General features: G+C 51.5%; 2 protein-coding genes across 5 annotated transcripts; both read left to right on the forward strand.

Annotated features, from left to right (window-relative positions):
• The first annotated feature begins 60 nt into the window (after positions 1 to 60).
• On the forward strand, positions 61 to 14,119 carry LSR (lipolysis stimulated lipoprotein receptor). Of its 4 annotated transcripts, none has more exons than XM_045846911.1 (10): positions 65 to 453; positions 1,619 to 1,963; positions 7,115 to 7,234; positions 9,091 to 9,147; positions 9,694 to 9,840; positions 12,377 to 12,538; positions 12,700 to 12,756; positions 12,849 to 12,980; positions 13,268 to 13,893; positions 13,986 to 14,119. In XM_045846911.1, exons 1-10 carry the CDS (start codon positions 345 to 347, stop codon positions 14,019 to 14,021), a joined length of 1,791 nt encoding a protein of 596 aa, XP_045702867.1. In that variant the 5' UTR covers positions 65 to 344; the 3' UTR covers positions 14,022 to 14,119. The 4 variants fall into 4 exon arrangements, with proteins under 4 accessions (XP_045702869.1, XP_045702867.1, XP_045702866.1 ...); XM_045846910.1 differs by having other exon boundaries at positions 66 to 453; positions 12,697 to 12,756; XM_045846912.1 differs by lacking the exon at positions 9,091 to 9,147 and having other exon boundaries at positions 77 to 453; positions 12,697 to 12,756.
• A 1,149-nt stretch (positions 14,120 to 15,268) lies between these two features.
• On the forward strand, positions 15,269 to 25,676 carry USF2 (upstream transcription factor 2, c-fos interacting). Its single transcript, XM_045846676.1, has 10 exons — positions 15,269 to 15,337; positions 15,603 to 15,649; positions 15,759 to 15,877; positions 16,025 to 16,225; positions 16,647 to 16,797; positions 16,920 to 17,007; positions 17,293 to 17,351; positions 24,576 to 24,670; positions 24,805 to 24,933; positions 25,027 to 25,676. The coding sequence occupies exons 1-10, from the start codon at positions 15,276 to 15,278 to the stop codon at positions 25,114 to 25,116; spliced, it is 1,041 nt and encodes a 346-aa protein (XP_045702632.1). The 5' UTR covers positions 15,269 to 15,275; the 3' UTR covers positions 25,117 to 25,676.
• The last annotated feature ends 623 nt before the right edge of the window (positions 25,677 to 26,299 follow it).

Raw genomic sequence — 26,299 nt, forward strand, 5'->3', positions numbered from 1 at the left:
AGGAGCCCCTTCCGCTGCAAGGTGCCCACCCCCTTGCCCAGCCCTCTGTTCTCGCCCTGTGTACCTGGGCCAATCCATTCTCCAGAGTGCGCAGGGGGGAGAGTGACTTGGAGAACCAGTGAGTCAGGCAATTATCTCCCCGAAAGCTGAAAGACTTCTTTATCCACGTTGTTTCCGTTCACTGAAGCCCTAGAACTGGGAAGTGTGGACTTGGAATAGGGACGAAAAACGGAACTGGGAATGGGAGGAGCCCGCACCCCTCCCAGCCTTGGTGTGCGCCGCGCCCCCTACCCTCCTGGTACTCCGCAGGGGACGAGCCGACGGGACTTGCCCGGACTGCCGCGATGGCGCCAGTGGCCCGCGGGCTGACTGGGCTGCTGGGCTCCTACCTGGGCACCTCGGATTGGGGCGCGGTCGTCTTCGTGTGGCTCTTTCTAGGCACTTTGTGCACAGGTACGGAGAGCGGGGCCCCTAGTGCCACGGAAGGGCGGGAGCGCATAATAGAAGGAGGATGAATAAAGTTCCACACCGCGGAGGAGGCAGGAGAGCTGGGGGAGGGGGATCGGAAGGACCAGGACCTTTCGATCCCCGGGTTCTCGGGAGATCCTATGTGTGCCAGTGTGCAGGGAATTCTGCCATTCGCGTTGGAAGCTCTCCCCCGTCCTTGTTAAGAGATAGCAGGAAGTGAAACTACGAGACCGCCAACCCTGGAGTGGCAAGGAGAATGGAACTCTTTGTAGGGAAGCGGTGATGGGACCACTGGGAAAGGCCAGGATGGAGACTTGAGCGCACGCGGAGATTTCTAAGTCTTGGGGTAGCGCGGAGCGGGCACTTGAGAGCTGAATCAGATACGTCGTTGAGGGAGAGATCGAGAAACGGTGCCCAAGCCTCGGTTGAGTGAGGGATTAGGAATTCCCCACCCATGTCCCCTGGGCTCCGCAGTATTTGTGCATAAGGGTCTGGTGAGATGAACTTCTGGACTTGGTTTGAAATAATCTTATGCTGGCAAACTTTCACTGGATCAGATGTTTGGGAGGAGGCATCGGGGGAATTTTATCTTTTCCAAGCACTTTTGGCATGTTTATTTGAGATGGCTTTGTGTAAGGTAAGGTGGGAAGCTAATGGACACATTGTGGAGTTTTAGCTACTACAATGGCAAAGCAGTTTATTCAAACAACTCCAAAATTTAACCCCCAACCCACCAAAGTGGGGGTAACTGGGAACCTTGATTGTGGTTTTTAAAGTGAGGCCTCCAACACTTTGTGGTGGTCATTTGGGCTTGCCTGTATGGGCCACAGAGAGGAGCCCTTTCTGTGAGAGAATGGTTAGGGGAAGAGGGGGCTGGGGTGGTTCAAAGGACATACTCTTGGAAGAGAGATGGACAGGGTTCCAGGAAACCTGTCTTTGCATGTGCCACACCAGTCCCATGGGTCTGTAAAATGGGCAGGATTATCGGAGCTTCCTCACGGGTCCTGGGGATTAAGAAATAATGTGTGCCAGTCTCCATAAAACCATACACCTGTAAGTGTGAAGTTGGTGACAAGTGTTGTTACTTATTTCTGCTGAAGCATTTTCCAGAGCTCATAGTGACCCCTACTGACTCTCCTCTTGCCCTCAGCCCCTATCAGTGCCATCCAGGTGACTGTGTCAGACCCCTACCACGTGGTGATCCTCTTCCAGCCTGTGACCCTGCCCTGTACCTACCAGTTGACCACGACTCCCACAGCACCCATTGTGATCTGGAAGTACAAGTCTTTTTGCCGGGACCGCATTGCTGACGCCTTTTCTCCAGCCAGTGTTGACAACCAGCTCAATGCCCAGCTGGCAGCTGGTAACCCGGGCTACAACCCCTATGTGGAGTGCCAGGACAGCGTGCGCACCGTCAGGGTTGTGGCCACCAAGCAGGGCAATGCCGTGACTCTGGGAGACTACTACCAGGGCCGGAGGATCACTATAACAGGAAGTATGTTGGGTAGGGCCAGGGAGAAGGCAGGGGATGGGGTTGGGGACGGGCTTACCAAGCTCCCTTGTGTGCACCCAAGTGAGGCTCATTAGTGCCAGTGTCTGAAATGACTGATAAAGGGAGGATCCTTTCTTCTATCCATCCATCCATCCATCCATCCATCCCCTTAACAGCAAAGAAGTATTGAGCACCTAACATATATAGGTGTTGTTCAAGGCTCTGGAAATACTGGAGTAAAGAAAATTATCAAATCATTTACCTCGTGGAGCTCGAAATGCAGTGAGAGAGACAAGATAAATACAACACATATTGTCCAGTGCTTGGAAATAAGAACACTGGGTAATGGAGAGAGAGGCAGGGCTTCTATAATACTAATACTACTGACAATAGTAAGTAAAATTTACATAAATAACAATTTATAAAGTACCCCCTATGCACTAGGCTCTAATACAGTTTTATGTGGATTAACTCGTTTAGACCACATTATAATTGTGTGAGTAGATTCTGTGAGTGTCATTTTACAGAGGCTCAGAGAGGAGAGGCAAAATGACTTGCACAGGATCACACAGCTGGTAACAGCTAGGATTCTAAGTCAGTCACTTTAGGTCTAGTGTCTAAGCTGGTAACTCCTTTGCAAAGGGCTCACAGAGGAGGTCATAGTGAAGTCAAAGGGTCAGAGATTTTAATGGAGAAAGTCCATGATTTGCTTTGCACATCACTGAGTCCTCACGGCCACATTTTACACTTGAAAACTTGAGGTACTGAGAGGTGAAGAAGTTTATCTAGGTGCACAGCTAGCAAAGAGCTGGAGCTGGGATTTGAACCCAGGCAGCCCAGAGAGTCCTTTTCTATACCTTAATGCTGCTTAATGATAGGAAGTGCTTATTGGGACTAAGGGGTGGTGGGGAAGTTGTTCATTCATTTATCCATTCAGTTGGTATTCAATGAGCATTTACTAAGTGCCAGGTGCTGTCATAGGCACTGGGGATACAGTGGTGATGAGGACATCTGATATCCCTGCCCTCAAGGAGGTGATGTGCTAGTGTAGTGGGGTGAAGTTGGCAGTAAATAGCAGATAAAGAAAGAATAAGAGAATATTAGAGAGTACTAAGGGCTATGATAAAACAGACCTTTATGCAGTGACTCGGGTGCATACCTTAAGACCTCTGTGAATGTGATTTGAAGAGGGGTTTGGGACTGGGTCCTAATAAATCTAGAGGGCAGGAAGGAAGGTGATGAGCAGGAGGGAGTGAGGAGTGAAAGCTCACCCACTTAATGGATTTATCTTTCACTGTCTTAAACAAGATTGGAGTTTTAATCTTGGGTATGGGAGCACAGGGGCAAAGGGAGCGTCCCTCTGTAGACCCCAAGAGACCAGGGCATGGGCACAGCCCTCCCCTCTTTCTGTCTAGATCGCGAACACAAGGCAAGGGTCCAGGGACTCAACCTCCTTACACTGAATTCCATAGGCAGCTCAGTCTAAAGCATCCTGCTCTTCTTGAGGACAGAGTGCTTCTTGGGGGTTTAACCTGTCCTAGCTCCCTCCCCCATATCTCAACTACCTCTCCCACCAGCCAGGACCAGGTGTGACTGACTGTCCAGCAGCCCTGTCAGGACAGCCCAAGTACTGAGGGTGCCCTGGAAGGCTGGCTGGAATCGCACCTCTGCTGAGTCCAAAATTCCAGAGTTACCCTCAGGCTGTAGCTAGGGCAGATTTTTCATGCTCCAGAGGCCTCACAGACCCGGTTCTTTCAAGCTGCTTTGATGTGGGCCCCTGTTTGATACAGGCTGTGAGTGTCCATTGTATGCACATCCTCTCAGGAAACCCAGTAGCCATGGGAGCTTCCTCCATTTCAGCTTTGAGAATGGAGAAAAGTGGACTCTCTTGTGGTGTTCCAAGGGTCACCAGCCATCAGATTTTTAGTGAAAGTAGTTCTGAGCAAACCATAATGGTGGTTCAGCCTCAGAGTCTCTCAGGTCAGGGATGGGCACTCCCCCTTCCGTTCTTCCCTGCTTTGGGTGACGTGGGATGCCTGCAAAGGAGTCCTTTTTCTATCTCTTCAGGCAGCATGGGGTCCTTGTGCCTCACTACCCCTCCCCCCACTCAGTTACACTGGACCAGATTGCCCATGGACCCCCAAGATTGTGAGAGCTGCCCCTGCTGTGTGCAGATAAGGAACCAGAGGACCAGCTTCTGTTCCAAACTGGGGACCTGGTGTCTTCTCCCTGCATCTAAAACAGCAATGCCCAGCCCAGGGTGTTGGGACCAGATGAAATACACACTGGCAACAGGGTGCGCCTTGCAGGAAGGAGGTGGGCCCAGGCCTTAGAATTGATCAAAAGAAGTTGGAAATCCGTGTTTTTCATGGGCTTTGGAAATATCATGCAGGACAAACAAAACACATGGAGGCCCAGGTCCAGGCCACAGGAGCCTATAAACTTTCACTGTAGTGAGGGCCGGGGCGGGGGGTTCCTGTCTACTTCTTCAGCGTTGGGCGGGGACCTGCCCTGGAGCTCTGGTTTGGGGGAGGTGTGGTCAGAGTCTGGTTTAAAGATAGGGTGGGGAAATGATGGCTTTCTGGATAGTCTAAAGAGTTTGGGAGAATGCACAATAGTGAAGAGTTTCATGAGGATTCAGTGAAAGTACATGCAGAGAGACCAGCACATAGTAAGAACTCAGTAACTGGTGCTACATGTGACCATGGAGGGGAGCCATGTCTTCTACTCCTTCACATCTGCTCCAGAGGTCACCTGCTTCACCTTGCACACCCCCACCTCCACACTGGCACTTTTTGTCTGCCTTCCCTATTAGTTTTATCTGTATTGCCTGTCACCATTTGATATGCTATAGATTTAAATTTACTTCTCTTTCCCAGTTAAGATCTGAGCTCTGTAAGGGCAGGTTTACATCTGCTGTCTATAGCAAGGGTTCTCAACGTGTTAGTCTTAGGGCCTCTATACTCTTTTTTCCAATCCTCGCCTAAGGTTATGTTTATTGATTTTAGAGAGAGAGAGTGGGGGAGAGAGACATCAATGTTAGAAAAACATCGATAGGTTGCCTCTCAAACACACCCCAGCTGGGAATCAAAACCACAACCTAGGTATGTGTCCTGACCAGGAATCGAACTTGCGACCATTTTGGTGTACAGGACAATGCTCCTGTAACCAATGCAACCAACCGAGCCACCCAGCCAAGGCTGGCCTCTCATTCTCAATTACTGAGGCCCTCAAAGAAATTCATTTTTATAGCTAGCAAACTAAGAGAAGTTTAAAAAATATTTTAAATAATGATAAGTTCCTTATAGGTTAATATGCATAGCATACTTTTAATGAAAATACTACTGTATTTCCCAAAAGAAAACAAAAAACTTCAGTGAACATTGTATCATCACTGTAATCTCCTTGCACATCTCCTTGAAGTCTGGCTGAATAGAAACTGGATTCTCAAAACTGCTTTTGCATTCAATATATGGTGTGATAGCACATGTCATGTAGCCTCTGGAAGACTCCACAGTACATTCAGAGATTAAGTGGAAAAGGTATTATGCAAGTAACTTTGATCTCTGGGATCCTCTGAAAAGATGTTGGGGAACCTTAGGACCCACCAGTCACTCAGAACTGATGCTCTCAAGTTTACCATGTGCTTCAGATACTCCCCAGAACATAGTATTGTTTCGATAAGTATGTGCTGAATACTGGATATATCAAGGGCTTATTTGAGTATCACCATGTGCCTAGAATGCTGGAATAGACAACAAAAGCTAAGGGAGGTCAGCTTGAGGAGGGAAGGGGTTCATTTCTGGGTTCCTGGCCAGGCCCTGTGTCCTGGGCACTTGGGGACTCAGCAGTGACTAACAGACCAGGTTTTGCTTGCATGGAGCCCACATTCTCCTGGGTAGGATCAGGGGTGCTCAGCCCCTAACCCAGCTGATGTAATTCAGCAGTGGGGTGGGGGAGCCGTGTGAGCAGGATGGAACCAGGCCTGTGAAGATCTGAGAACACAGCGCCAGGCAGAAGTACTAGCATGAGTACAAGCCAAGGCAGATGTGGGCCCAGCATGTTGGGCGCACAGTGAGGAGGCTAGGGTGTCCAGAGTCTAGTGAGTGGAGAAGGGTGGGATGAGGCTGGTGTAACCAGTAGCCAGATCATGCCAAGGGCCCTGTGAGTGGTAGGGGTAGACATTGAAAGGAGGAATTTTCTATGGATATAAGGTCTTCCAAAGGAAGAAAGCTGTGGTCCTTTCATTCCTGGCACTCACTAGTGGGTGCCAGGTGCTGCCGACTTGGACATAACAGTTACTACCCTCAGCCGTCATGGAGAAGGGCAGTGGGTATGTGGGGCAAGGTGGTAAGCAGGTCAGAGTGCCTGAGCATCTGGGAAGAAACTGGCCTGATGGCTGTGGGGGTATTCCTGTTTGCTGTGCTCCATGGGCCTCAGGAGAAGTTGTCCCCTGGATCTCACACTGGTAGATGGCTGAAGAGATGTAATAATTAGGGCCTGAGAAGTAGAGAGGCAACAGGAAATGCTGAAAGACTTTCATTACTGGTGTAATTAACAGGCTCCCTGCCCCGGGCTGCTTCAGACCTGAGCGTCCCCAAGCCATGGGTCTGACCCTGGACTGTGGGGGCTTTTGGTGGGTGGATGGATTAAAGAACTGAGAAATTCCAAGTCTTTCTCCCTCACTCACACCCTGCCCCCTACTCTTTCTCATGCCTGCATTTATCCTGATCCCTGGAATCTGACCTTAAAGCTGCCTCCTTACCCTATACTCACATCCCGCCCTATACCAGGCTCCTGGTAGTTCATGTTGGGGGAGGAAACTTTTGCTTTGAGAGGGTACGGAAGAGGGTGGTTATAAGTCTGAAGCACTGGCCCTGGAGTCAAGACAACTGATGATCTGGACAACTTTGGGTGGGTCAAGTCATCTCATCTACAAACAAGGAAGGGTTACACTGTCCACTTCAGATTTCTTGAACTACCCCATGTCAGGTGTTTAATACAGAGCTTGAGAGGAAGCAGTGCCTAGTATGAATTATCTCTTTGTTACTTGGTGCATCTGCAGCTCCATTCCCTTGACCCCTTCCCCATTGGCCCCATGGGGGAAGGATCCAGCCTGCCCTACAGTGGCCTCACACTCTCCTCCTGATACAGATGCTGACCTGACCTTTGACCAGACGGCTTGGGGGGACAGTGGTGTGTATTACTGCTCTGTGGTCTCAGCCCAGGACCTCCAGGGGAACAACGAGGCCTACGCAGAGCTCATCGTCCTGGGTGAGTGGACTGGTCCCTGAGGGCCTGGGAAGGGAAGGGGAAAGGGGGCCTTTTCTCCCACTTCTGTATGTCTCCCTCTGCTCTCCAGCTCGCTCTTCGGGCTCTGTTGCCTGCTTTGCTCTCCCCTCACAGCACCACCAGTCACTTGGGCTTATCTGTGCCCCACACCCTAGGCAGACATCTCAAGTAAGCCAGAGCCGAACTAAGAGTGGAGGGAATTGGGGATCATTTTTTAAAAAATACAGAAATGGTCAGAGTTGATTGGTAGTGAGCAAGGAGGGTTGATGATGTGTACAACTGAAAAGAAGCTGGGCCTGTCACATCTCCAGGGCCACATCTGATCCCACAGGCCTTTGCCAAATCACAGGAACCTTGTCCTCTACCCTGCTGGGATGGCGTTCGAGGCTGATACAGTGAGTGCTTCCCTCAGGCCTGGCCCCTCCAGATGCCCAGGGGCAGGGCAGGGTAGCCAATAGCAGCCCCTGTCTGGCCACAAAGCCCCCTTGCTACTTGTGGAAAGGATTTGCCATTAGCCAGATGTTCTATTCTCAGCCAACACATAGCCTTGAGTGACATGCTATTTGTGAGATGCTGCCAGGCCATACACTGCCATCATCATACACATGCTGCAAGGAAGTGCATGTGTGAATGAGCACACAGGGTGGGGGAGCGTGCTGCAGGGCACTCGGACCAGCCCACAGAATGCACACACCAGTGACCTGGGGAACCTCTGCGCGTCCTCTAGTAAGATACACAATCTGCATTAGCAGTTCTCAAAATGCAATCTCAGGTCCCACTTACACTCTGAAAAATTTGTGAGGATCTCAAAAGAGTTTTTGTGGGTTATATCTTTAGTTGTTCAATGGCTTAGACATTGAAACCAGAAAATGTTTAAAGCAAGATACACAAGGCCACAGTCCCTTACCATCAAAGCAATAATGTATGTCATCCCATGTTACAGAGCCTCTGGAAAACTCCACTGTACACCCTGACAAAACGAGAGTGAAAAAGGCAAATAATAGCTTAGTGTTATTAGGAAAATTATTTTGGCTTTGGCGATAGGACCACACTTTGAGAACTGCTGGTTTGGATGGTGGAAACCCCCTCAGTGGGGCATGGGGCATGGAGTGCGTGAGCTCTGCATAGAAGTTTTGTTGGCAGAGAGCTGGGTGTGTGCATGCCCCAGTGATATGCTGCTGGGTGCAGAGCAGCCATGGCACCTGAGGGAAGGCACTAGCTGGCCCATGAAACAGGTGGATGGGATGGAATGCATGGAGCCAGGTAGGACCCTCATGGGTCAAAGAACCAGGACCACACTGACTTTTAGAGGCTGTAGGTACTTTTGACTTCATGGGCTTCTTTCTCTGCATTAAAACAAATACATATTTTATGATTACTTTGCTATAAAGACAATTTGTTATTATGTATTTATTGTTACTACATTTTTTTCTTCAGATCTTAAAATGAAATTAAAACATTTTCAAGGGCTTAGGACACTGCCTACTATGCCTGATGGAACAGGACTGTCCTTACCACATGGCATGCAACCCTTTGGGGCAGTAGGACCTGTGTATGTGGAAAAGATGGAAGTGCCCAAACTGAGGTCATGCATTCAGAACCCATGGGGAATGTACTTGGACGTGTTTGGACAACAGAATCCCCTGTGGCATGAGACCCACAAGGGTGGGGGTGGGGGTGGAGGGCAGGAACCATGTGCTGTGACCCTCCTAGGTCACTAACCTGTCCTCTGCTTCAGGGCACACCTTCACCCTGATAAGCCCGGAGCTGGGCTTCTGGGGAGGGACGGCCTGGGCTGGCCCTTGCCAGCATAATCTGTCTCTCTTTTGTCCCTCCAGGCAGGACCTCAGGGGTGGCTGAGCTCTTACCTGGTTTTCAGGCGGGGCCCATGGAAGGTATGGGCATAGAGTTCCCCTATACACCACTCATTGCTTCTAAGTATTCTCCCCCACCCCAAACACTGCTCGCTGTGTGGGACCCCCACTAACTTTGCCTGACTTCAACTCTGGCATCCAGTGACCTGGCTCTGAGCTTTGGGGTGGGCAGGGATGGCTGAGGATGGGCCTGGGGTAGGCAGGAGGCTCCTGTGACTGGTGCCTGTAGTGCTTTTCTGGGGTTTGGGATCTGGGCAGCTGGTGCTCTATCCCTTTTCTGAGGTTACAGCCTGTCTTGCTCTTGCCAGATCACCTCTCCTTTTCTGCCTTGCCCTCATGAGCCCAGAGTGAGTTCCCTGACTTTGGGATTGCCCTGGGTTGTAGAGGAGTGGGCACACCTCTGCTGTGCCCTGCAGTCTGACAGTGGGGATGCCAGCAGGGTGCAGCTTCCCTGGAGAACTATGAAAATAGCTTCGACTCACTCCATCTCTGCACTGCCCTGCTGTGCCTGTGTCCCTATTCCTGCCCGGGCCTCCTGGCTCAGGGCTTGTTCCCATCTCTCTGCAGATTGGCTGTTCGTGGTTGTGGTCTGCCTGGCTGTCTTCCTTGTCTTCCTCCTCCTGGGCATCTGCTGGTGTCAGTGCTGCCCACACACCTGCTGCTGTTACGTCAGGTGCCCCTGCTGCCCAGAAAGGTGCTGCTGCCCAGAGGCTTGTAAGTGCCCCTTGAGTGACCACACCCACTTGACAATGTGCCTGGGTCCAAGGGGAGGAGTTACACTGGTCTGGAGGTTATGAGTTGAGCGATTTTGGAGGAAGTGGGCCAAGGAGGACCAGCTGATTTAGACTTTTATTCACATCAACTTTCCATTTATTTTGAATCTTTGAGGGTTTTTTTTGAAAGTATAATGTATATGCATGGTAAAAAATTTCAAATAGTATAAAACAGACACTAGAAAGTAAATCTCCTTTTAAAAAATAAAATCTTAAGTGAAAGGTAAGATACCAAACTGGGATTATAGCACCACATAATTTAAACAAATTTTAAAAAACCCATCCACAGAAGCACTTGGATTTTACACAGATACTATGTTTAAAAACACCTAGCACATCAGAGTGGCACTTGGAGGGGTGGGAATGGAAGTGGGACCAGAGGTGAGGGGGTAAGAAGCAAACGAAATTGGAGAGGGGAAAGGGAGTTCCCCTCGTCCCCGAGGCCCCAGTGCCCATTTGCAGGCACAGTTGGGGTAATCCAGCACCTCTGCACTCAGCTCTTTTGAAGTTTTTGTGACTGTTTTCATCAACTTTGACATGGATGTTTATGTTGGCCACTTTCATATGTATATGATATCTAGTCTCTTGCAGTGAAAATGGGCCATGAAATCATACTTTTGTAAGTTCAACACTTTCACCTTTTCTTTATCATGGTCAAGTTCATCATATCTTTGTTTGATCTTGACAGCTAGAAACAAGTAACTTTACACCTGAGGAGCACCTTGAACATGAGGCCAAAGAGAGAGAGACCAGCTCCTCTCATGGCACCTGCTCATTTCTAGACCAGTAGTAAACGGGTGATGGAAAGATGACCCATGTATTACAGACAGATGGATGTTTGTGTACTAATGTTTAAAGCTTACATGCCATAATTCCAGTGTAACACAGCCCAAGCAGTGTAAACAGTTAAATCACAAGTGATTGTCTGCATGCTTGGGCAGGTGGACGTTTGAGGCCTAACTTACCTCCTTATCTGCTTGGAAGCCCAGTGAATTCCCCTCAGTCTCCTCTTCTATAAAATGGGGCTATGGCAGAGCCCTCTTTACAGGGTGAATATGAGAAACTGGTGTCCAGCATTTAGTGCAGGGCTCAGCCTATGTAAATTGTTCCACACCTATTAGCCATTGGACATCACTGCTGACAGCATCAGTAATGACCAAGGGCCAGAGAGCAAATCAGAGCCTTGCCGCTCGCACCCCAGACAAGCAGTGTTCCCTCTCTGAGCCTATTTCCTTCTGTCCAAGGTCCCTCCCTCATGGGGTGTCGTGAGCATGAAGGGAACACTGAGTACTCAGCAGAGTTTCTGTTCAATCCATGCCGTTTAATTTTATGGTCACTGGTGGGCAGAGTGTTTTCCCAAAGTAGCGCTCCTCTGAAAAAAAAAAATCCACTGCTCTCTGGGGGCTTATGCTAGCCATTACCTTTCTTGTCATTTTTAGTTGAGAGCTTTTGGCTAAGGTGGTGGATGTTAGTCCAATACTTGGGAAGGACCCCCAGGGGCTATAAATTTGCAATTACCCCACAAATTAAGTTAGGGCTAGGGCCAGGACTGTAAATCCCCTCCTTCCGAGTCCCTGTTACCCTAAACCGAGGCCCCATTAACTCCCTGTCAGAGGCTGTATTACTCCACAGCCCTCCTGGGCCATCTGAGAGTAGCAGCTCCCACCACAAATTATAAAACAGCCAATTACCTGAGGTGCTGGAGGTTTCTCCAACTGAGTCTTCTGCTTCCCCACTGAATCAGAAGTGAAGCCTATCTTCCTGAGCCTATCTCCTCCCACCCCACCTTTTCCTGTTGGAGGCCCAGGGAAGAAGCAGTTTGCTTAGGTGTAGTGACTGCTGCAAGAGCAGCTACCAAAACCCAGCTTTTTGTTGTCTGGGGAGGAAGGCAGCAAGGATTTTCCCTTGAGCTGTTAAGCCAAGGACCAGGAGAGGACAAAGACAGAGCGAGAGTGGGTGCAGCCCAGGAGCTGGAAACACTAGAGATACTCCCTTTGGCAGCTAGATCTGGAGACCCTATGGGGAACACCTAGCAGGCTTGAGATGGGAGCAGGTATGGGACCTTTCCTAAGATGATTCCTTTTCTAAAGCTGGGGTTTAGCTGCTGACATGAATATGCTGGCCTATGGGTCCAGCACATAGGCTTTATCTAAAGAGGCATCTTTGCCCCTGTTGTTCTGAAAGAGTGCAGGCCTCATGTGGCCACATCTTCTGATAAGGTGGCTACAGAGTTGGGATTTTATGTAAAATCTCAACAAATGTTGGCAAACCATCACACTGTCCTCAAAGCTCTGTAAGTACTCACATAAGAGGTTTGGCCTCATGGAAGATAATGAACTTGCAGAAACAAAGTCTCTAGGGTAGCTCCACAACTGGAAGGTGGGGGGAAGGTACAGGCACATGCTCCTCCAGACCTTTTATAATGGAAGGGCAGTATGGCTCCTGGCCACTGTCTCATGCTGTGTGTGTCCTACCAGTGTATGCAGCTGGCAAAGCAGCCACCTCAGGTGTCCCGAGTATCTACGCCCCCAGCACCTATGCTTACCTCTCCCCTGCCAAGACCCCACCCCCAGCAACCATGATTCCCATGGGCCCTGTCTACAATGGATACTCTGGAGACTTCGACAAGAATAGCTCAGGTGAGCTCTGGTGAGCAGCTGGGGCAGGGGTGGGCTAGGTATTTGGGCACTGAGGGGTGTGGGGTGGGAAGAAAGAGGGAATCGGGGATGGGGGAGGGTGCTGGGAGTGCAGGGCTTTGCTCCAGGAGGTGCAGCTACTGACAGCCAGTCTACTCCAGTAGGTGGCGGTAGCTCCCAGGTACCCCTGCTTCGTGACACAGATAGCAGTGTGACTTCTGGTAAGACCCAAGCATTATAAAGTTGGACATACCTGTAGGGGTGGGAGGCTGGGTCAACTCCTAAACTGATCACCTCCATCTCTTGTCTCTAGAAGTCCGTAGTGGCTACAGAATTCAGGCCAGCCAGCAGGATGATTCCATGCGGGTCCTGTACTACATGGAGAAAGAACTGGCCAACTTTGACCCTTCTCGACCTGGCCCCTTAAATGGCCGTGTAGAGAGGGGTGAGAAGCCTTAAGAGTTTGAGGGGTTCCAGAGGGGAGGTGGGAAGCATGTCTCCCTGATTACCTGTCCCAGGGATGCTTGCTGCAAACCCTGGACATAGTGCCTCCTTCCCTACTGAGGCCATAGTGAGAAGTATATGGATGTATGGAATGCTGCATATCACCCTTAGCAAATGTAAAGCCTAGGGCTCTGTAGAGTGTATTAGCCAAATGGTGACACTCCTGGACCCAGAGTGCCTGGCACTGAGTCTTGACCTAGCAGTCAGTGACACTTCCCTTCTCTACAGCCATGAGTGAAGTCACGTCCCTCCATGAAGACGACTGGAGATCTCGGCCTTCCAGGGGCCCTGCCCTCACCCCGATCCGGGATGAGGAATGGGGTCGACAGTCCCCTCGGAGCCCCAGGAGGTGGGAGCAAGAGCCCCTCACAGAGCGGCCCAAGAGTGGTTGGGGGGCTGGTCGGCCCCGGGCCCGCTCTGTGGATGCTTTGGATGACCTCACACGGCCAGGCTCTGCAGAATCGGGGAGGAGGTCTCCCCCAAGTAGTGGGAGGAGAGGCCGAGCTTACGCACCCCCACGAAGCCGCAGCCGTGATGACCTCTACGACCAGGAAGACCCAAGGGGCTTTCCACACTCCCAGGAACCCCACTTCAATGACTTCAGGCCCAGTGACCGCCCTTACACTGACCCTAAGTCTCGCTACCACCGCTCCCGGGACCCTCGGAATGATAGCTCTAGGTCCGGGGACCCCCAATATGATGGGAGGCTTTTGGAAGAGGCCTTGAGGAAAAAGGGGCCAGGAGAAAGGAGACCTTACAGGGAGGAAGAGAAAGAGGAGGCCTACTATCCACCTGCCCCTCCCCCTTACTCTGAGACTGATTCCCAGGCCTCACGGGAGCGGAGGCTTAGGAAGGTGAGTGGACAGCCTTCCCTGACTTTAAGACCTTTCTTGGCCGCTCTCATCCAGGCTTACCGAGCTCACATTCTTTTCTTTCTCTTTTGCAGAACTTGGCCCTGAGTCGGGAAAGTTTAGTCGTCTGATCTCGTTTTGTATGTAGTTTTTGTACTTTTTTTTTCAATTTGAGGAACTGTTGATGATACTCAAAAGTATAATAAAATATGTGATCACAAGGCCTAAATCCGGAGGGAAGCATTTGTTTTGCTGCCTAAAGTGCGGAGCCCCGAGAGCTACCGTTTGTGTTTGCACAAGACCGCGTATGCCCTTCTTTCCCGGGACTTTTTGTTCTGGGCCAGCAGGAAAGGACCAACTCGGCCTTCTCGCTTTCCCCTAGGAAGGGAGTACGTGCCCCACACTCGCTCCGCCCGACTCTGCGTGCGCGCTCCAGCCCCGCCCCGACGTGCGCATGCGCCCCCGAGCTTCCACTTTCGCGTACTTTAACATGAATGCCGGGAACGCGCATGCGCGCTCCTCTCCCGTTCCACTTCATTCACTTTACCCAGCTCCTGACTATATAGTTCCCAAACCCCACAGTCAGCCTCTGCCCCTGGCGTTCCATCCGGGGCCGCATTCCACCCGGGCGGCCCCGAGGAGTGGCAGCGACCCCGTGCCCCGCAGGCACCCAGGCCGGCGCGCGCCCGCCCAGCATCCGAGACAAACAGCGTGCGCGTCCCCCGGGGCTTGCCCCCCCCGCGCGCGCGCATCGGCCCGGGGCTCGCGCCGCCGCCGCCGCCGCCGCGCGCGCGCGCAGCACAAGTAAAGGAAGAAAAAAAAGGAGGAAAAAATAGAAAGCGGCGGCCGCTGCAGCAGCGATTCGCCACCGGACTGGGCCAGGCCGGGCGGCTGACGGTAGAGCCGCAGATCCAAGGGAGAGGCGGCGGCCGTCCAGGGCGGGCCGGGTTAAAAAAAAAAAAAAAAGTCGCGGCGGCGGCTCGGGCAAGAAGGCCCGAGTGCCGCGTGCAGCGGACGGGGGGCGACCGCGCTGGGTCCCGGAGCCTAGAGCCGCTGCGAGCCGGCAGGAGGGCGGGCGGAGGCGGCAGCGGCTGCAGGAAAAGCGGCAGCGGCGGCGGCGGCATCTCCTCCTCACATGACCCCACTGTTTGTCCCCGTGATCAGCGCGAGCGGCTCCCGTGTCTCCTCCGTCCCCTCCTGCCGCGCGGCGTGAGCGCCGGGCTCGGGGGCCCCCCCGGCCGCCCGCCCGCCCCCCTCCCTCCCTCCCTCCCCCTCCCCACCCCCACCCCACCCCCACCCCCACCCCACCCCATCCCATCCCATCCCATCCCTCCCCTCCCCTCCCCTCCCCCCGGGCCCCGCGCCCCCCGCCCCCCACCCCCCCCATGGACATGCTGGACCCGGGTCTGGATCCTGCTGCCTCGGCCACCGCTGCTGCCGCCGCCAGGTAAGGGCACCTGGCTGGTCCGTGCCCCCGCGCGCCCTGACTCCGGGCCCTTCGACTGGGCCGCCGGGCCGCCATGATCCTGAGCGACCGCCGGGCCCAGCTCAAAATGGAGGCCGCGAGGGAGGGGGGAACGTGCTAATGCCCCCGGCCCCGGATCCTAGTGGTGCCAGCCCTAGAAAGCGCCGGGCAGGGTCGGGGGCTTGCACTTGAGCAAAGGGGCGGGGGTGCGGGCGGCCCTGACCTCCTCTTCCCGCTTTCCCCGCAGTCACGACAAGGGACCCGAGGCCGAGGAGGGCGTCGAGCTGCAGGAGGGTGAGTGCTCGCAGGGCCCAGCGGGCTGATGCCCGCGCCCGGGGAGGGCACTGGGGGAGCCCGGGCCCACTCGACCGCTGACCATCCCCCTACCCTCCTTCGACCGTAGGCGGGGACGGCCCTGGGGCGGAGGAGCAGACGGCGGTAGCCATCGCCAGCGTCCAGCAGGCGGCGTTCGGCGACCACAACATTCAGTACCAGTTCCGCACAGAGAATAATGGAGGACAGGTGAGACAGGGCCGTGAGCCCCGGTGCGGGGGTGGGGTGGCAAGTGGAGGGGCGAGCGGAGCGTCGAACTGGAGGATTGGGAAGGACTCCAACCTGAGCCCTGACTGGGTTCTAGCGCTGGTCTCGCTGCTCTGCCGCCCCCTGCAGGTGACATACCGCGTAGTCCAGGTGACTGATGGTCAGCTGGATGGCCAGGGCGACACAGCAGGTGCCGTCAGCGTCGTGTCTACGGCTGCCTTTGCGGGGGGGCAGCAAGCTGTGACCCAGGTGGGTGTGGATGGGGCAGCCCAACGCCCCGGTCCCGCTGCTGCCTCTGTGCCCCCAGGTCCCGCAGCACCCTTTCCACTGGTAGGTGGTCAGCAACACTATGATCTTGGGAAGCTCCAGTGGGTGGGGTGTGTCCGACATAGATACTGTCTTCAGGCTGTCTGGCTGTGTGCGTTAAATTCCTGTTCTGTGTAGTGAAACCTTGGGCAAGATTTTTGGAACATCGTTTTGTTTTTTGTTTTTGTTTTTTTGGTCTTGTCATTTCTAAGTTAGAAATGATGGTAATAGAAAAGCCTCTTAAAAGTAAAAATTAGTTGTGTTTACTAAATGATTATTGAGTGTCTGTGAGATCCAGTGTTATCTGAGATGTAGGCAGAGTGGCACATGTAGAGGGGCTGCTCATCCTCTACAGTGGATGCAGTTTCTATCAAACAGGACAACAAGGGGATGAGTTGGGGAACAAGATGGCTAAGGGTGGCCTCTGTGTCCTCCTACTCCCCAGGCTGTAATCCAAAATCCCTTCAGCAATGGCGGCAGCCCAGCAGCTGAGGCTGTTAGTGGGGAGGCACGATTTGCCTATTTCCCAGCGTCCAGTGTGGGAGATACCACGGCTGTGTCAGTACAGACCACAGACCAGAGCTTGCAGGCTGGAGGTAAAAGGAGGAAGGGGGCCGAGGTGGAAGGCAGGGGAGGCAACAGGCTTAGCAGGGAGGGAGCCCCCAGCTATTTCTGACTCTGCCCTTGACTCTAGCACTAACCCCTGATTTCCCTACAGGCCAGTTCTATGTCATGATGACGCCCCAGGACGTGCTTCAGACAGGAACACAAAGGACAATTGCACCCCGGACACACCCTTACTCCCCGTATGTGCAGGAGACCTGGGCCCAGGAGCAGGGGACGCTGGGAGGGCCTGGTGTAGAGCTGAAGAAAGGGAAGGTTTTGTGGAATACAAGCTGGGCAGTTGAACACACAGCAGGCGCTTAGTTTGTTTTTTGGTCTGTTTCTGTTTTTTTTAGTATAAAGAAAGTATCATTTCCTCTTTCTATATGTGGACATGTCTTACAAGGTCATTTTCAGGTTTAACTCCTTAATAAATTCTCAGACAAATGCGGCCTGAGATAACATGTGCCCATTTTTTCTCCTTGTAGAAAAATTGATGGAACTAGAACACCACGGGATGAGAGAAGGCGAGCTCAGCACAATGAAGGTAAGGTCAAGGTGGAGCCTGGGGCCAGCCCAGGCCTCAGCTTCACAGGCACAGCCAAGCCTGGTATGTGCAGTCAGAGGTCACCTGACACACTACGAGTGCGAGAGAGGCATTTGTTGAATGCCAGAAAAGTAGAAACAGATGGAGGAAGTTCATTGTCTGGAATGTACAGGCAGGAGTTATGGATGATAAAACACTGGAATGTGTTTTGTCATCCTGGCTACTGATTTTGAATTAATGGCCAGCATCTAAAATGGCAGATTGCACATTTGCATAAGGATTTCCTGCTCCTTTTGGATTGATTCTGGCTTTCTTGGACCTACCTTTCCATTGCTGGCTGTTGTGTGCCATTTTCCTGCCCACCTGGCTTCAGGAAGTAACTCTGGTCTGATAGGGAGTACATTGGAAGCTGTATCTCTGGCTTGCCAACATTGGAGCATCCTGCCCTTCCCATAAACACCAAATCCAGTCTGAGGTCATTTTCGCCCTCCTTGCTCTCCCCTAGTTTCCCACCCCAACCGCTACCCCCAATCAGTAGCCATTGTGGTGGACATAGCAGCATTCAGGTCAAGGGGAATACTTACACCCAACAACCATCCTTCAGAAAATATTTCCTGAAGGTGGATTCCAAGCTGAGCAACATGTGCTCTGGGCCAAGGATGGGGCTTGGTATGGAGTGTCAGGGAGGCTTAGGAGTTCAGGCTGTTGTCTGACTGAACACTGGGGGATCAGGTGGTATTTCCCCAGGGAAATGGTCTTTGGGAGGGCCTATCAGTCAGATGAGAGTACAGGCTGGAAGAGGGAAGGCAGAGAGGAGTCAAGTTTCTTTGGAGGATGCTGGTTTGGTTATAGAGGTTCCATGTGGAGTCCTTGGGAGAGAAGCCAGGAGAGTCGAGGAAGGCCCTGCATACCAGGGTGAGGTCCCAGAATCCTAAAGGTACTCGACTGGGGATGGGCTTGTGCAGCTATGAGCTAAGCAGATCACTAAATTGAAGCATTCATTCAGCACTTATGTACTATGTGCCAGCCCCCGTTTCAAGTTCTTAGGTACAGTGGATAATCAGACAGATGAGGTCTTGGCTCTTGTAGTGTTTATTGAGGTGGGAAAAACAGAAATTACACAAAGCTACAATAAGATATCAGAGTTTGTGAAGGAAGATAAAGCTGGGCAAGGAGATGGAGGGTAATGGTGGCAGTGTAGGCCTCTGAGAGGTGACATTTGAGCGAAGGCCTGAATGGATCTTAAGGAATGGGCCAGCCAAGTACTGGGGAAGAGTCCCAGGCAGAGGGATGAGCAAGTGTAAACACCCAGGCCTGAGCCAGAATAGACTCGTCATGTTTAAAGAACAGCAGAATTCAGGAAAGGAAAGAGGAAGTTGGCAGGGTTGTGGGAGGATTGGTCAAGGCCAGGTCACGTGGGGCCTTGTATGAGGCCCTCCAGTGTTCCTGCTCTTGGATTTTTATTGTAGTTTGAGGGGAAACCAACAGAGAGGTTTGCGTATGGCACAAGATAGTAAGGGTTACCAGAGCCTAGGAAAATAGGAGGTGACTGCAGACATCTTGTCAGAGACAGGACAGGGCATGGAGGGAGCGGGGCCCTCCATGGGAGAAGATTCCAAGGGAGAAGATTCCAAGGTTGAAGAAGCAGGTTTTCGTGATGGGGTCAGGTTGGTTGGAAAAGGGAGGGGATGAGTCTAAGCTTGGCTTTTGGGTGTGGCAAGTTTGAGGGGCCTCCTGTAGGCTACCCAGCAGTTTCATCTCTGCTGTTTACGTCATGTGATCTGGGACTGGTTCATTTTATATAAGCATTTATTTTTTATTGTTCAAGTACAGTGGTCTCCATTTTCCCCCCACCCCAACCATCCCCATTCCCCACCCTCGATCTTCCCCTTTGGTTTTGTCCATGTGTCCTTTATGGTTGTTCCTGAAAACCCTTCCTCCTTTCCCCCCCATTATCCCCTCCCACCTCCCCTCTGGTCTCTGTCAGTTTGTTCTTAATTTCAATGTCTCTGGTTATATTTTGCTTGCTTGTTTGTTTTGTTGGTTAGGTTCCACTTCTAGGTGAGGTCATATGGTATTTGTCTTTCACCACCTGGCTTACTTCACTTAGCATAATGTTCTCCAGATCCATCCAAGCTGTTGCAAAGGGTAGGAGATCCTTCTTTCTTTTTGCTGCATAGTATTCCATCGTGTAAATGTACTATAGTTTTTTGATTCCAGCTTTCAGACTGGTTTTTAATCTCTGTGCCTATTTAGTTGTCTGGAAGGCGATGTTAACCCCATTCCTGCAGAGGCTCATAGTGAAGATACAGCGAGCTGAGATGTGTTGGTCTCCCTGGCAGTGTGGTGTACCCCCCAGTGAGACGGCAGCAAACCACGTTTGGGATGCCATCCAGTCACCCTCTACCTCACTCTCTCACTCTCTGCTTCTCACTGGATTAATCCAACTGAAAACAGTCTGGAATCTTTTTCCTACAACAAGCAGTCTTTTCATAATCTTGCCCTTACTGTCCAACTTCATCTGGCCTCTCCTAACCCACAGAGTATTTATGCCACCTTCTACCCATCCTGTACGCTTGGCAGACTGGCTCTTTCCTCTACTGAAATGGGTCCATTTAAGGTCATTCATGATGACCTCATTGCCAAATCCACTGGCTTCCTTTGCTATATGCACTCCCAGCAACTGACCTTGCCTATTCCCCTCCTTTTGGTAATGATCCCTTTTTCCCCACCTGCTCTGAATCTCCTACACTCTTTACCTTTCTTTCCCTCTCCCAGGGCTTCCAAAACGCTCCAGGAAGCTCATTAATAATCAAGGTCTCCAGGGCTGTCCTCACAGGTTCTCAATGAGTAGATCAGAGGGAGGCCCTGGAGTCTGTATTTTGTCAAGTTTTCCCAAGTGATTTCCATTAGCCAAGTCTCAGAAACTGCTTTGGCTCTTGGTGTTTCTTAAGGTCTGGTCCCCTCTCATGTCAGCCTCAGGAGAGTGAAACGTTAGGCCCAGGGATTGTCATTATCCCCAAAGCTCCATCCTCAGTTGTTAGGGATTCATTCTTTCTCTAGGAGGAGGTTCTGCTGGATTACTCCTGTGTGACTTCAGAAAGGTGAGACCCACTCCTTGGTGTCCCTCCGGGGCTTTCTTGAACTCCAGACTCATTTTGAGTTACTCATTTAGAACTTCTGTTTCTGGATGTCCTTGAGACATCTCAAACTCAATGTGTCCAAAACAGAACCTGCTACCTCCCCTCCCCAAAGGCTCCCATGCAACATTTCTTATTCCGGTGGAGCAAAAGACACCCCTGGCACAACTATCCAAGCCATAACCTAAAGCCTGGCCACCTTCAGCTCTGCCCCCTTCTTCCCTCACATCTCCAAAACCTGAGGTTCTGTGCTGAAGTGGACTGTAAATCAACTTCTCTTTCTTTTTGCATCTTTCCCACCACTTCTTAGTACTTTGGGAACCCATCTCTGAGCCCCTCAGTGAACTGGGGCATGTGTATCCTTCCTGCCTAAAGGGTGACCTTTGCAGCCCCAGCCCATTGCTGCCATCACAGCATTTGGGTCCACTGTTGGGAGAACCTCTTGAGAAGCCAGAAATCCAGATCTTTATGGGAAATCTGATTTTTAAATTTGGGATGGGATTGCTTTTTCTTTTTCTTTTTCTTTAGTTTCCACTCTTAATGTTACTAATTCATTCCTTCTACTTACTTTGGGCTTAATTTGCTGGCGGGGTCGGGGGTCCCCTACTTTTTAAAGAATTAAACTTTTCTTTTTTCCTAATGCAAACCTTCCTAGTTACAGATTTCATTCTAATACTCACTTTAGCTACACCCCATTTGGATATGTTGTGTTTTCATTATCATTCAATTCAAAATACTTTCCAGTTTTCCTTGTGATTTTTTCTTTGACTCCTGGGTTACTTAGAAGTGTGTTGCTTAATGTCCAGATATTTTGGGGTTTTTAGGTATTTTTTTGTTATTGATATTTTAGATTTTCTTTACTTATTTTTAGAGAGGGGAAGGGAAAGGAAAAAGAGAGGGAGAGAAACATCAATGCGTGGTTGCCTGTTATGTACCCCCCACTGGGAACCTGGCCTGAAACCCAGGCATGTGCCCTGACTGGGAATTGAACTGGTGACTTTTTGGTTTTTAGGCCAGCACCCAGTCCACTGAGCCACGCCAGCCATGGCTTGGTTTTTAATTTCATTTTATTATACTCTATATAATTTTAGTTCTCTGAAATTTATTAAGGCTTATTGTATGGCCGCAGATACGGTCTGTCTGAGTGAAAGTGTCCGTGTGTCTGTGCACTTGGAAGAAGAGGTATCCAGTGTGGCTACAGTGTTCCCTTGGTGTCAGCTGCATCAAGTTGGTTGACAGTGTTCAGGTTTCCTATCCTGGATTTTTTGGTCTACTTGTTCCATAACTTTCTGAGAAGAGTGTTGCCGTCTCCAAGTGTATATGTGAATTTGTTCATTTCTCCCTTCAGTCCTGGCAGATTTCACTTGTAAACTGAGTTTTAAATATTGTATGGGTATAACTGAAGCACTTCTGTGGAATACACATGACATTGGTCTTCTTAATGGTTTTCCTCCATTTCAGATGTGTCAGAATGGTCTTCCAAAGCCACAGGTCTAACCACATCACCACCTGCATAATGAAAGGTCCCAGACTCAAGGGCCTGGACCCCTAGAGTAAGAGATGGGGTCCAGACCAATTAGCAGGGCATTCAAAGCCTTCACAGCCTGGTTTTATGTCTTCCTACCATCCTGTTCCATGCCCACCCCCTACCCCCCAATATTCCCATGTTACTGCTTCTGGGATCTTGACACCTGTCTGCCTGATGCCGTTTCCTTCAGAAACTAGCCCAGATGTGTTCTCTCTAAGTCTTTGAAGCTACACTCCACCCCATCCCATGTGGAAATCATTCCTCTACCCTGGAGTTCCCTAGGCACAACCTTCAGTTATGACACATTTCCTTTAGTGTTAGTGTCACTGTCACCTGTTCACCTGTACTTCACAGTGAATGCCAGCAGGACAGAGATTGAGTTTACCCTGGACTCCAGCCTCTCAGAGTGCTGTGCCCACAACAGGGCAGGCAATACATTTTAAAGAAGTACATGCCAAATAGAGATGTGCCACATCCCTGTGCTTGCCCCCTGGTGGCTTGAAATAAGGAGTACATGGGAGATACAGCTGCAGCTTGGGTGCCCAGGCTCATGAATGCTGGACTGCATGAGGGTGGGACAAGAAGCCACCTGCTACTGAGTTCCTCAGCCGAAACCTCCAGAACGGAGCGTGCATGCTGCTGAGGGAAGTGCTGGGCTGTGCTACCGGGCCTGGCTGCACTCTTGGCTGTGCTGTAGCTTTTGGCCACAGAGTTGCCAGAGACAAAGACAGACGTGGCTGCCCTTGAAGAGAAAGTTCTCATCCTAACAGCAGTGTGGCCCAGGGCTGGGGTCAGACGAAGCTCTCTACTGGGCACTGTTCTTGTCATGATATTGGGGAGGTTTCTGAGGAAAGAGGAGAGTGAGGGAGGAAGAAGGGCCAGGGAGGGGGAGGGTCCTCCACATAAACAGGTGTTGTCACCCAGGCAAGAGTGGGGCATCACTTGGAGGTGGGAAGGACGGGTCAGCAATGAGTGGAAAAAAACAAGTGGCGAGAGAAGACAGTGGGATTTGTCTGTTAGTGGCCAGGTGTGTTCTTTGAGGGAACACCAGGGCCGGGGCGGCCCTGGCCTCAGGAGGTGAGGATTGAGGGGCATTCTCCTGGCCCACCCCTCCTTTCTCACCCTCGGCCCCTCCGAAGTCTTTCATCAGCATTAACCAACCCTGAGAAAATATCTTCTTGCCCTTCTTTCTAAATCCTACCTATAGGCCCAGTCTTCTCTCCACAGACATGCCTGCATTTATCCATGGGCCATCCTGGCAGGGGACTGAGAGTTGTGAAGGAGAGTTGGGGGAATAACTAGGCTTTCTTTGGTGTCCCCACCAGTGCCTAGGGCTGGGGCTGGAAGGTGAGGAAGGGCTGGGACAGGTTTGCTTCAGTAGGCCCCAAACCAGGGGTCTCGGGCTTCGATGAAGGCAGATCCCAGGCGGTCATCATAAGCTCAGGATGTGCTGGCCAGGTGAGAAGCCAGAGGGAGGACATGCCCTATCTGAAGGGGGTGGCTGCCGCTGAACTCTCCTGGCAAAAAGAGGTTATGCCGTTTTATGGAAATCACAAATCTGGATTCTTTTCAAGTGAAATCTTCTATTGGTTTGCCATCCCTGGCTTCAAGATGGTGTTCGTGTAGTTCCTAGGTGACCCAGGGCCCTGATGGGCCAGGCCCCTGTGAGCCATAAGTGCCATTCTGGGTATCTGGGACTTGCTGCCAGCTCTCTGGAGAAAGGTTTTAAACAAGGATGAGGCATGGTGAGACTGATTGTAAAGATGAAGAGAGAATCACGGGGCCCAGAGCTTTGGAGAGACCTGGTGAATCGAACGCAGGGGTTATGAGGACCAGAGAGGGCACTTGGTTCCATGTGAATAGACTCTGCCTGTTGCCTCTCAAGAATACATGCCCATTCTAGCCGCAACTCCTTTTCTCGAAAGATGTTAATTATTATGTGGAATTCCCTAATTTTTAAACGTTAGCTCAAATTTTTAACAATAAGCAAACAAAATGAACCCACAGTCTTCCATTGTTGATTCTCCTTTAAAGGTACAGTATTTGCTGTGTATAATGTGCACTTCTTTGCCCAAATTTTTGAGGGAAAAATAAGGGTATGCATTATACGTGGGTAGTACTAACTCCATATCTAGTAAATGTTTTTAATTCTGTTATTTGTGCTTATGTGTTAAAAGTATAACTCTAGAAAGCAAAATGATACCCTGGAATACAATTGGTTTTGTTTCTATATACAAATAAATGATTTTAAAAAATTTTCCCTGAGCGTTTGGGCCAAAAGCATGGGTGCACATCATACACAGGCTCTCAATATATACGGCAAAATATGGTACTTAAGAGTGAGACTTCCTTTGTTCCTCTTGAGGAGCAGTGCGACGCAGGCGAGGAAGCCTGCCACCTGTGTTCAGATCTTGACCCTGTATTTGCTAGCAGTGTGACCTTGCGCAGGGTCCACCCTCTGCCTTGGCAACCTGGGTTCTGCCGGCACCTGCCTCAGGAGGCAAAGCACCTAGGGGCACAGGAAGCACTGTGTCGTTACTGCTGTTCTTCCTGCAGTGGAGAGGAGGCGGAGGGACAAGATCAACAACTGGATCGTCCAACTTTCAAAAATCATTCCAGATTGTAACGCAGACAACAGCAAGACGGGAGCGGTGAGTGCCCTACACCCCTCCCAGAAAATCTGCCTGACCACTGGACACAGGCATTGTCCTTGGGTGAGCCAGTGGGCAGAGGACAGCAGGTAGGCTTTGCTCTAATGCTCTTGCCCACCTCACCCTACCCCCAGAGTAAAGGAGGGATCCTGTCGAAGGCCTGCGACTACATCCGGGAACTACGCCAGACCAACCAGCGCATGCAGGAAACCTTCAAGGAGGCTGAGCGGCTGCAAATGGACAATGAGCTCTTGAGGCAACAGGTGAGTATCAGGGCTGGGAGCTGGGTGGAGAACCCTGGACCTCAAGGTACAGGGAGCTATCCCTGGTTCCTTGTCCCCTGTCATGTCTGCCAGATTGAGGAGCTGAAGAATGAGAACGCTGTGCTTCGTGCCCAGCTGCAGCAGCACAACTTGGAGATGGTGGGCGAGAGCAACCGGCAGTGACACCCACCCCGTCATGTAGCAGGGCCTCCTCTGGGCCTCTGCTGCCCTCTTCCCCAGCCCTTAGCACAGAGAGGGACAGATGCCCCTCCCCCAGCTGCGTTTTTTTATAGTAGATTTTTAACAAAAAAAAAAATGGGGAGAAGTAATGCATTTCTGTGGATAAGCACCCACCACTCTCCTCAATGTGGAAGTGATATCCTCCCTCCCCCATCTGTGTCCCTTCTCCTGGGCCCCACTAAGCCCCAGCACTTCTAGTGGTCTCGCCTGGAGGCAGAAGGGAGGAGGACAGAGGCCTTGCCATACCCCACTGCCTCTTTGGTCTCTAGAGGTACTGATACGGTGCTTATGGGAAGGAGCGGGAGCCCTTGGGGGGCCATCCCTGGGACCTGGACCTAAGCAGGGAGGCCATGTCCCACCCCACCTCTTCTTTCTGGATTCCTGCTTCCCTTTGGGTGTGTGTGTGTGTGTGTGTTTTAATTTTCTTTATGGAGAAATGGACAAAAAATAGAGAGAGAGGTATTTAACTGCAATAAACTGGCCCCATGCGGCCCCGCCTTGTCTGTCTGTGTATCTGTTCATCTCAGGTGTGGGGAGGGGCATGGGGTCTCTGCAGAGCTCTGTGAGGGCAGGGCTTCCACCGTTGTGTTGGTGGCTGCGTGTCAGCCCCTGCCACCCTGTATTGCATGGTCCTCAGTTTGTTGGATGGATGGATGGAGGAATTGAGCAAAGAATATTCTCTTTGAGGCCCCAGGTGTGTATATGTGGTGTGGGGGTGGGGAGAGGTTAGGTCAAGGACCCATGTTTTTGGAGGCGAGGCTGGGGTCTCCTGTGTCACCAGTTTCTGAAAACAGGACTGACTCCTGGCCCTGCGCTTCTGTGCTGAAGCCCTTCCCTCTGCACCAGCCAATGGTGGGGCCTGGCCTTGAGCCCCCCACCCCCAAGGAAGGCAGACGGCCAAGAAGCCAGGCTTGGCCCGTCAGCCTGTCGCCTTGCATTGTAGCTCTGGCGCCTGTGCTGTGACCCCTGCCCCTGGCTGATGATGAAACCTGGCCTGCGTGGAGATGCAGTGACACCAGGCAGTGCTGGGGGCTGCTTCTGTGTCTCCCTGCAGTTGAGCGTGCAGCTCCATCCACTGCCAGGGTCTAGGCCTGCCAGTCATCACCTCGCTGAGTTCACCCTGTGT

Source organism: Phyllostomus hastatus, unplaced genomic scaffold (assembly GCF_019186645.2).
Source record: "Phyllostomus hastatus isolate PE091 unplaced genomic scaffold, TTU_PhHast_1.1 phas_contig_5, whole genome shotgun sequence".
In the NCBI taxonomy this organism is placed as follows: Eukaryota; Metazoa; Chordata; class Mammalia; order Chiroptera; family Phyllostomidae; genus Phyllostomus; species Phyllostomus hastatus.